Source organism: Hemiscyllium ocellatum, chromosome 18 (assembly GCF_020745735.1).
Source record: "Hemiscyllium ocellatum isolate sHemOce1 chromosome 18, sHemOce1.pat.X.cur, whole genome shotgun sequence".
Taxonomy (NCBI): Eukaryota; Metazoa; Chordata; class Chondrichthyes; order Orectolobiformes; family Hemiscylliidae; genus Hemiscyllium; species Hemiscyllium ocellatum.
In genome coordinates, this window is record NC_083418.1 from 31,874,262 (window position 1) to 31,885,988 (window position 11,727).

Below are 11,727 nucleotides of genomic sequence, written 5' to 3' on the forward strand. Positions count from 1 at the left end.
CCTATGTCACTGAGGTTACCTGTAGCAGGCACCTTCTTACTCTGCTGAGGTAAATTAACATGACCTCTATTCATATAATACTTTTCATGACAAATGAACATTTCAAAGCATTTCACAGGTATAGAATTACAATTAGATTTTATTGTCACATGTACTCAAGACAACAGTGAAAATGTACAAAGTCACCATTCTCAGCGTCATCTTGAGTATAAAGGTGCCTAGGTACAAAATTGTAAGTATAACATAGAAAAATAAGGAAATAACATTAAAAATTCAACATGACAGACTTTTCTTAAGTGCTTAGCCATGTTTGGCTCACATGCCCCACAAGGTTCCATCTACTCCATGCTCGGTTATTTGCGAAATGTAGTCAGTGTTATAATGTAGAAAACTCAACAGTCAAAATGCACTCAGCAAATTCCTAGAGACAGCTATGTAGTGATGTGGTATGGAGAGCACGGTATTGGATGTGATTATTATCTATACATATTATTGTGGTTCTCATTGGTCATTTACGTGCCTGTTTTTGTGATGTTGATTGAGAGTTAAATATTGGCCAGGACACTGGGGATGACTCTCCTGCCTACTTCAAAATAGTTCCATGAAATCTGCTATGTTAATTAGAGCCAGCAGATGGGGCTCTAGATTCGTGTCTCATCTGATAGATAGCATCTCCAATATTGCTATACTTCCTCGGGACATTATTTCTGTGCTCATGCTCTGGTCTAGGGCTTGAACAAAGAAGTTTGTGATTCAGAGGTGAAAGCACCAACAACTGAGCCATGGCTGTTCCTCTATGGATTAGATAAAGGAATGAATTATTTTATTTCTAAGTCGGGTCATCATTAGTGCTATATACAGAATTTGAATCAAAGGGTAAGCATGAAGCTTGCTGAAAAGTTTCTGGACACTTATTTTGCCCTTACTTATCCCCTACGTCAGGTTTGGAGTGAAAATCCAGATGGATCAGGAGCTGTGAATTTCCTGACCGGAATGGGTGGCTTCATGCAAACAGTGTTATTTGGCTATACTGGCTTCAGGTCAGTGTAAATATAGCCAATTTTTATTTGAGTCATTCAGATATACAATAATCTATTATACACAATTTTTTTTCCATAAAGATATATATCAGAATAGGGTATTTGTATATTTTTCTACTACATGCTCTCGCTTTAATTAATGCTCTTTCTTCAGTTCTAAATGGTGATAAATCACTAATATTACTATCTCTAACAAGTTATCATACTTTATGTGTGTATCTGTTGGGCTACAGTAAAGGAGTGTAGTTAGCTTAAGTGATCCTGTCTGGAACGTAATTATATACACAAAGACAGAATTTCCAAACAGGGTCACTGGATATGTGCCAAGGTCAGGAACTCTGGCTATTTTATCTCTAACTGTATAAACATATGGAAAATACTTCTCCTGCAGAAGTCAGATTGCTACTTTTTGGTGTAGTTCTAACAGGCTTTGACAGTGAGTTGTGCAGGTGCATAGGCCAGGTTTTGCCTCTTTTAGAGTCATAGAGATGTACAGCATGGAAACAGACCCTTTGGTCCAACTTGCTGAACAGATATCACAACACAATCTAGTCCTACCTGCCAGCACCTGGCCCATATACCTTCAAACCCTCCTATTCATTTATTCATCGAGATGCCTTTTATATGTTACAATTGTACTAGCCTCCACCACTCCCTCTGGCAGCTCATTCCATACACGTACCACCCTCTGTGTGAAGAAATTGCCCCTTAGATCTCTCTTATATCTTTCCTCTCTCACCCTAAACCTATGCTCTCTAGTTCTGGACTCCCCCACCCCAGGGAAAAGACTTGGTCTATTTATCCTATCCATGCCCCTCATGATTTTATAAACCACTGTAAGGTCACCCCTCAGCCTCCGACGCTCCAGGGAAAACAGCCCCAGCCTATTCAACCTCTCCCGATATCTCAAATCCTCCAACCCTGGTAACATTCTTGTAAATCTTTTCTGAGCCCTTTCAAGTTTCACAACATCTTTCCGATAGGGAGGAGACCAAAATTGCATGCAATACTCCAAAAGTGGCCTAACCAATGTCCTGTACTGCTGCAACATGACCTCCTAACTCCTGTACTCAGCAGTCTAACCAATAAAGGAAAGCATACCAAATGCCTTCTTCACTGTCTTATCTACCTGCGACTCCATTTTCAAGGAGCTATGAATTTGCACTCCAAGGTCTTTTTGTTCAGCAACACTCCCTAGAACATTGCCATGAATTGTATAAGTCCTGCTAAGATTTGTTTTCCCAAAACGCAGCACTTCACATTTATCTAAATTAAACTCCATCTGCCACTTCTCAGTGCATTGGTCCATCAGATCAAGATCCCATTGTAATCTGAAATAACCTTCTTCGCTGTCCACTATACTTCCAATTTTGGTGTCATCTGCAAACTTACTAACTATACCTCCAATGTTCATATCGAAATAATTAACATAAATGATGAAAAGTAGTGGACCCAGCACTGATCCTTGTGGCACTCCACTGTCACAGGCCTCCTTGCTGAAAAACGTTCCTAATATTCACAATTGGAATTAAGATAAAAAGCTTAACACAGAAGTACTGTGGATGTATGCAAGTACGTGAGAATTTTGACCATTCCATCTTACTATACTGTCTGCTTCAGTATCTTTCCATGTAACTCATTGATTCATTATCTTGAATGTTTTTTTAAAAAAAGACAATCTGACTGTCTGTCTTACTCGTAACTTCCTGATTTTTGAACGTGTGGTGAAATCTTGACCTTGGAATCCTTTTTCCTAACTGAACAATTTCCATGTGTCAACATTTCTTTGTAATATAGATTACTCAGGAAAGTGCATTTAGTATAGTTATTACTGCTTCCAGTTACAATCACAATGCAGACCAAACTTTTTGTCTGAAAATTGCTCTTCTGATCTGTATTTTGTCCTTTTCCTTTGCAGGATAATGAAAAACTATCTATACTTTGATCCCACGATCCCAGACAATCTGGGTGAACTATGGATTACTGGAATTAATTACCTTGGAAATAAACTGCACTTTCAGTTTTCGACAAAGCAAGTCACCATTGTTTTGATAAGGCCTTGTGGGTTTCAGCACTCGGCCTTGGAAGTTGTTTTAAGTGATTCAGGAAAGAAATTTGCTTTAAACGAAGGTAACATTGGGAAGTCCATACCATAATTCAATTGTCAGAGTATCCCATGCATGCCACATGTCGGTGATGCAAAGAGCAGAAAGAAAACTGACATCATTCTCAAACGAAGGAAAGCAGGTGTTTAAATCCCCTGTATGACAAAAAAAATGTTAGTTTGAAGCCTGTTCAGTGCAGCCTGTACCCAACACGCCTGTTCCCAGTGAAGGCCCAGCCCCTGACAGTGGTGCAGGTCTTGTTCCCAACCCTGCTGCTGGTACAGGCCTTCCTCCAATCTGCCTCTCCCCACAACCCCAAAAAAAACCAAAATATCCTTTGTCTACACTTCAAGAGTCATTAGCTGCCAGGCAATCCGTCGGTGTGACATGTGCTGATGATGGTGAGTTTTGGGTTGCACTTTTAGATGAGGATGTGGTGATTATTTTTCTCTTCAAGCGTAGTGAATCTGTGGATATTTATACTGCAAAGGGCTACAGAGGCTGGGAGGATTATTAAGTCTGTTTTTGGCTGAGATAGGATGATATTTAATCAGGAAGGGAATCTGGAATTATAGAGTGAAAATAAAATAAAAAGTGGAGTTAAGGATTACCAGATAAGCCATGATTTTATTGATTGGCAGAGCAAACTCGATGGGCCAAATGGCCTACTTCTGCTCCTGCATCTTATGATCAGTGTCCACAGAATGTATTGACATCATTGGTGCATGCACAGACACTTTATGCAACCTGTCCTGTCACGACCAGGTGACATCAATGGCTATGCCTTTGCTTATGGTGGCCACCTTATGTTCTGGATAATCTCACTGAATTGGGACAATTCTGGACTTTGACTGGCCTGTTGAACTCTGTGATCAGTATTTGAGGAGATATTGGCCAAAGGAGAACACAAATATAGCAGCAGCTAACAGTTCGTGTTTAGGAATTAGATCTGTGTTTCATCATTGCACTGAGAAATGATTCTGGTGACCACATACTTTTAGTTTTTCTTATTCAGAGCACCTTTCATATCCTCAGGCTAATCCAAAATGCTGCACAGCTATTAACCACTGTGGCTTCGTCAGCAAATGTATTTACGAATTTGCACATAGTAAACTCCCATTAATCGGTTTTGAAAATGTTGGTTTAGGAATGAATATTGGCCATTCATTTATGAATGCATATTGGCCATGGTGCTAAGAGAATTACATATATTCTTTGTGTGGAGCTAAGAGAGCTTTTATGTCCACCTGATTTTTGTCGATCTCAACTTCATGTTAGCACTTGCCTTCTTCTTCCACCCAAAGCAGTGCACTCTTACATTAATTGAGAGGGAGCAAAGATAGAAGTGCCAGAATGAACTGTGTTTGGGAGAGTGAGGGTTGAATTGAGAAGGGTTGTTCCCAGCTTGAGCAATGAAGGGGGAAAGGAAAATGCTGTCTTAAATTGAGCCATAAGAATGTCAGTATCTACCTCGTGTTTTGGAAAAAATACATTTATGAAAGGTTCCAGAGTTAGTTGGGTAGGAACACCTGTGTAAACTGGACCTTGAGGCTGGAGGTTGCCTCTGTTATGAGCAATGGGAGTTGGTTGTGAAAGATTGATTGTTGAAATAACTCTAGAGCAAGTGATGGCTTGATTTATGTTTTGAAATTCCAAATGTTTACATTAAAGATGTTATTAAGCATAAAGTACAACATTGCTGAAAATGAAGAATTATTTTCACTAAGTGGTTATCTCCTTAAAGCTTTGCCATCTAATGTGACTGTTTGTAGTGCATGATAACTTTGTATCAATCTGTGGTTATTATTTTCTGTGCTTTGCTGCATATTAAAGGTTTGGAACAAGGATTTAAATATTACATTCTAAAACAAAATATGTTCACATTTTTAAAAAAAATCACATACACATAATGGTTAAAATGCTCCTGAACTAAACTTTCCCCAAAGATTGAAAACAATAACCAGTTGCTAGTGACACTCAGCAATTGATATATATATCCGTGTTGGGAGAACAAGGGGTGGAAGTTAGTGAAGATTATTGGAGCAGGCAAAACTGGTGGAAAGTCTGAGAGAATTGTATGGGAGGATTCCCAACTGAACCTCAGCAGCAGTCGATAGGTGTATCATCAAGTGTATGGGGGAAAGGATGCAAAGTGACAAAGCTGCCGTCTAATGGCAGGAAATAAATTAACCTTCATGCCAACCCCTTAAAGCAAATTTGCTCAAACCTCAGTAAAATCTTTACGGTGATTGACTGGATTTGTTAGATTCTTCCATGCCTTCAGAAACCTGACGAGTAAAAGCTGGCAGCTTATGAGTGGCTTCTTTGTCTCTGTATGAGAATGAACCTGATTTTCAGTAGAGGTCCAGGGAAGAGCTCTGATCCACGCAAATTTTGGAGTAGAGAGGGGGTGCCTTACACATATTTGTCCACAGGTACATAGCATTCACTCAGACTCACCCTCATGAGGTGGAGTAGATCATTCACATTCTTCCTGCACTGGACCCAGTCTTGCTGCTTCACATCATAACTGCTCACTTCCATTCAACTCCTGGCCAAGCCTTGTGGCTAGCTGGGAATGTTTTATGTTGGTTGATTTATTGTTATCAGTACTGAGGTACAGTGGAACATGTTGTTTTGCATGCTATACAGGTAGATTGTACCAAATCAAGTGTATCAGTGTAACAGAAGAGTACAGAATACAGTGTTATAGCCACAGAGAAAGTGCAGAATGAGAGATCAGATGGAGGGCTAGCACCGAGCTGTGTTCACAACTCTCTTTAGTTTCTTGTGGTCTTGGGAAGAGTGGTTGCCATATGCAGCTAGATGGGATGCTTTCTGTGGTACATCTATAAAATTTGGTAAGAATTCTTGTGGACATGCCACATTTCTTTTTGCCTTTTGAGGACTTGGAGACATTATTGTACTTTCTTGACTGTCACATCGATGTGGGTGGACCAGGACAGATTGTTGGTGACCATCACTCCTAAGAACTTGACACTCTTGACCATTTCCACCTCAGCACAATTGATGCAGACAGGGATGTGCACGCCACTCCAGTTCCTGAAGTCAATAACCAGCTCCTCCATTTTCTATGTTCCGTCTCATCCTTGTTTGAGATCTGACCTACAATGGTGGTGTCATCAACAAACTTGTAAATGGAGTTGAGGTGAAATTTGGCTACACAGTTGTAAGTATATAATGGGAGTACAATTGAGGGCTGAGTACACAGCCTTGCTGGGCACTGTTGTTGAGGATTTTGGTGGTGGAGGTTTTGTCACCTATTCTTACTGATTTGCAGTCTATGGATCAGGAGGTCGAGGATCCACTTACAGAGGTGGGAGCCCAGACCTCGGTCTTAGGGTTTAGAGATGAGTTTGTTTGGAATTATGGTGTTGAAGGCAATGCTGTAGTCAATAAGTAGATATTGACGTAGATATCCAAATATTCCAGGGATGAGTGTTAGGGCCAGCATCGGTTATGCCAGTAGGTAAATTGCAAAGGATATCGGCAATTTGGGAGGTTAGAGTTGATGTGGACTATGACTAACCTTTCAAATCATCTAATAATTATGGAGGTCAGAGTCCCCAGGCTGTAGTCATTGAGGCATTTGCAAAGCTTTTCTTTGGCACCAAGATTATGGTGGTCTTGAAGCAGGTGGAGACTTCAGATCAGATACTGCAGATCAGATATTGCCAGCTGGTCCCTACAGGATCAGGGTACATGGCTGGGGACTCCATCCAGGCCAATTACTTTCCATGGATTCAGTCTGAAGAAGCAGAAAATGAGGACTGCAGATGCTGGCGATCAGAGTCAGGAAGTGTGGCACTGGAAAGGCACAGCTGGTCAGGCAGCATCCAAGCAGTAGGAGAGTCGACTATTCATGAAGGGCTTATGCTCAAAACATGGTCTGTCCTGCTCCTTGGATGCTGCCTGACTGACTGACTGGGCCTTTCCAGCACCACACTTTTTGACTCCATCTCAAGAAGGCCAATCTAACGTTTGCAGTGGTGACCATGAGCATCTGAGGCAGTTGGGATAGGTGACATCACTTCACTGACCTTCTGTTCAACGAGACCACAGAATGCTTTGAGCACAGTGGGAAAGAATGTACTGTTATTTGCAATTCTGTTTGAATTTGCTTGGTAGCTTGTTATGTCGTGTAAGCCTTGCCACAAACAATGGATGTCTCTGTGGTTGGTCTGGGTCTCAAGCTTAGTTTGGTATTGTCTCTCAGCATGGTTAGCCTTATAAAGGTCATACCCAGATTACCCATACTGGTTCGGTTAAAACATTCCCAACTAACCACAAGGCTTGGCCAGGAGTTGAATGGAAGCGAGCAGTTGTGATGTGAAGCAGCAAGACTGGGTCCAGTTCAGGAAGAAAGTGAATGACCTACTCCACCTCATGATGGTGAGTCTGAGTGAATACTGTGTAACCTGTGGTCAATTCCTGGACTTCTCTAAGGAGTGAATCTCCCAGTTCATCCATGGTTTCTGTTTGGGGAACATTCAGATTAACTTCTTTTACATGCAGTCTTCTGCACAATTACTGATGAAGTCTGAAATGGTAGGAACATACACTTTTCAGTTAACAGCTGAGTTGTTAAATGTGGACCAGCCCACTGACTCTATGCAGTCCTGTAGGAACCCTTCTGTTGCCTCAGATCAACACTGTACTACTTTCTGTACTGGTCCTCACACTTCAATTTTGGCTTGCAAGCTGGGAGGAGAAACAGAGCGTTGTGATTTGATATTCCAAAACGCAGATGGGAGATGGAGTGGTCGGCATCTTTGGTTGTATAGCAATGGTCAAGGATGTTTGAATCTCTGCTGGAATGGGAGAAGTGTTGATGGTATTTTGATAGCCCGTTCTTGAGGTTGGCCTGGTTGAAATCACTGGCAAAGATGAACAAGGCCTCTGGGTATTCTGTGTCAAGACTGATTTGATTCTGTACTACATCAAGTGTACTCTTCACTTCTGCACTTGCTGGGATGTAGACCACTGTCAGGATAGCGGAGGTAAACTTGCACAGCAAGTGGTCAGGATAGCACTAAGTCTAAGGAAATTCTAGGTCTTGGGAGTGTAACGCACCAGCATCACCACATCTCAGTATCAGGAGGTGTTAATTAGGAGACAGACCCCATCGTCCCTTGCCTTGCCTGAGGATACCAAGTGGTCCATTCAGTGAAATGAGAAACCTCCAGTTGTAAAGCACAGTCAAGTGTAATGGGAGTGAGCCATGTCTCTGTAAAACAGAGCACACAGTACACTCCATTCCCTTTGGAATGTGACCAATACACCTCACTGTTCACAGATCGCCTGGAGCTGAACAATGGGATTAGATTTTTTTCTGTATATCAGAGTCATTCTTCCATGGTGCACAGTTTCTCACTGCAAGTTTTAATCTCCCTCTGAGATTGCTGAGGGATATTTTCAACTCTGAGGTATCCTGTTCATTAGCATCTATTCGCAATTATATTTTTTGAGTCTTTTGACTTGATATACTCTTCTGACTCAGCTGCTTTCAGAAGTTTTGGGAGTGTGCAAACAAGGCTTGTCTGTAATATTAGAAATAGTGTCAGATCTTGGATTAAAATCACCCAATTATGGTATTCTTCCACTGAATCCCATCAGTGTTACATAGTCGGATGGGCTCCATGCCCCCACTTCTATTAATTAGCCAGCTGTCATGTAATCACAGATAGCTGGCTGTAATGGAACTGTTGTGGATTCCGATCAAGTTCCAGTCTTCCTGGTGGGATCCACAGTGCAACAACTAATGTCTGATCCATGGCCATGAGTACTTTCCTAGGGTTTGTTTAAGTTGTTTGAGATAATAACAGTGACCCAAATGTTTATTTAATTATGTGGTTTATATATAGAAAACTGAAAGTGCACATTTTCATTGCCATCTTCTCAAAAACAACGAAGGATGAGAAATAAATCCTGGCTCAGAGGGAAGCCTCCAAGCCATGATGAAGATTAAAAACATCACTGAGCCTAGAAGGTTAGGCATGTTAAATAGTGGTTTAACATTAATTTGCTGAAATTAAGCAAAATGACTAGCTGATGTGGAAAGCACAGTAGATTTCTAACCAACCTGTTCAGACATGTGTTTTGACACACCTCTGGAGTAGGTGGGACTTGGGTCCGGGGTTCCTGGCCCAGCGATAGGGATGCTATCACTGTGGAGCTGAAAAATGTGTTGCTGGAAAAGCGCAGCAGGTCAGGCAGCATCTAAGGAGCAGGAGAATCGATGTTTCGGGCATAAGCCCTTCTTCAGGAAGGGCTTCTTCCTGAAGAAAGGCTTCTGCCCGAAATGTCGATTCTCCTGCTCCTTAGATGCTGCCTGACCTGCTGCGCTTTTCTAGCAACACATTTTTCAGCTCTGATCTCCAGCATCTGCAGTCCTCACTTTCTCTATATCACCACTGTGCTAAATTCCTCAAGGGGAAACACAATAGGTTCATTATTCTTTATTGTATTGCAAACACAAGCAGTACTGATTAAACTGAGTGACTTGTGTCATTGCTTGTTGCTCTGTATGCTCACTTGCTGAGAAATAAAGGAACTTTGTATGTATCTATCAAGTGTTCTCTTGCTTTGTCAACAAAATAGTTCTACAGGTGCAGATGGAGGCATGTGGACATGAATATCCAGTTCAAACCACAAGGGGTTGCCAGTCCTGAGTTAAGTCATTGTACAGCTGGACATTGAGCTTTATGATCACATTGCTGGATATAAAGCACATGACTAACATTATACTTTTGAGAAAGTCTGAGGTAAAGCCCTAAACTTGTAACACCCCTTTTCATTTATTCTTACAGGTCAACCAGTGACTTTCCTTTTGGAACCAGGACTGATTCAAAGAAAATGTCCTGCTGCTGCTTCTGTATTATCTAACAAATTATAGTCTATAGGAATGGAACCAATTTTTCCTATCTATAACGTATAGGTCTGTGAATTATGTGATCTAAGATTTTTTTTGTATTGCTGGAATTGTACACCTTTTATAGATTGTTATTTTGTTTACTTCCCTCCCTTCATCTGCCAAAGAGATGGATACCTCTTCAAATATACTGGACCTTGCAACTTATCAGTGCTTTGAAGAATATCCCTCAAGAATATGTTTGGTGTTGTCCTTACATGAAAAGTGTTGTTTGGGAACTCTGGTTGACATTCTTTCCCTCTCCCTGGATCACTCTGGTGAATTGGGGCAGATTTGTAGTTTACACACTTGAGATCAGACAATCTGTAACCTTCCCACTCTTAGTTTATGTGGCTATTCCATTTACTTATTGAGCCATTAGATCTGTTCCAATCATACATTTCTTTCATTCAAATGTAAGTTTCATATCTCGGACATATATAAACCAAAGGAAAGTGTATCAATAAAATAGTAAGAAATGTCTCATTGAGGTCCAAGTGACTTATTTATCATTGAGAAAACTTATTGGAAATATAGTACAATAGCAAGGTTGTAAAGATGTCAGAAAGGAGTACTTATTAGTTGATGTTGGGACTGCTTTGAGTATGTTTAGATTGTAACAGGAAGGAACTCCTGAGAGATGTTCCATGTTTGAGCTCTTGGGGAAGAACAATCTGCATTCAAGTTTATACATTAAGAATATAGGTCCTTAAGCACATGATTGACCATTGAAAAAACAACCTTGTAGAAGCTTTTGCCTGATTGTCAGTCATTATTTGATGTTGTTTAGCCCATCCTTAATGGACGCATTATATGTCGAATAGGGAAGTAAATATTGAAACCAAAGAGCCATTCACTGCTCGAAATAAAAATGCAGGAAATGCTCAGGAGGACAAACAGTATCTGTGGAGAGACAAACTGACAGAACACTTTAAGAACAAAGATTATTATGAATCTGTCTAAGATGTTAGTTGGGCCACAGCAGGGGTACTATGTGCAGTTCTGGCTGCCACATAAATAGGAAGCACGTGATTGCTTTCAAAAGGGTTTAAGGGAAGTTCACCAGGATGTTGCCTAAGCTGCAGTATTTTAACTATGAAAATGGATCAGATCTGCTCGAGTTATTTTCCTTAGAATAGAGAAGGCTGAATGGGCACTTGATTTTGTGTACATCAGTTATGAGAGGCATTGGGTAGATAGAATGATACATTTTTCCCATTAGCAGAGGGATCAATAACCAAAGGATTTAAGGTAAATTGTTGGGGGCTAAGAGAAGATACAAAGATTCTATTTCACCCAGAGGGTAGTAGGGATCCGGAACCCTTCGTCAGAAAGGGTGGTAGAGGCAGGAATCGCACAACAGTTAAACATTTAGATGATCACTTCAAGCACAACAGCATTCAAGACGACAGGTCAAGTTCCAGCAAATGGGACTAGAGTAGATAGGTCTTTGTTGACTGGTTCTGACATGATGGGCTAATGGGCCCTTTTTCATTCTGTAACACTATGATTATGATTAAATAATATGTCAGAGGTGCGAATGACTATATACCAGCATCTAACTGCAACGGTTAATGATAGGACCTAGGTAGTGTTTTGGATCAGAGAGATCAAGGGATTTAGGTATATAGTTCTTTGAAATTTGTGTCAC

General features: G+C 40.8%; 1 protein-coding gene across 3 annotated transcripts in view; it reads left to right on the top strand.

The window, feature by feature from the left end:
• Window positions 1-10,533, top strand: part of pgghg (protein-glucosylgalactosylhydroxylysine glucosidase) — a 43,811-nt gene extending 33,278 nt beyond the window's left edge. For 2 of the 3 annotated variants that reach the window (XM_060838464.1, XM_060838465.1), the window contains 3 exons: window positions 943-1,040; window positions 2,959-3,170; window positions 9,976-10,533. In XM_060838464.1, coding sequence (XP_060694447.1) covers window positions 943-1,040; window positions 2,959-3,170; window positions 9,976-10,061 — 396 coding nt within the window. In that variant the 3' untranslated portion in view covers window positions 10,062-10,533. Of the gene's footprint in view, window positions 1-942; window positions 1,041-2,958; window positions 3,171-9,975 lie in introns of those variants that run through there. The other variant, XM_060838467.1, reaches the window with a different exon arrangement.
• The last annotated feature ends 1,194 nt before the right edge of the window (window positions 10,534-11,727 follow it).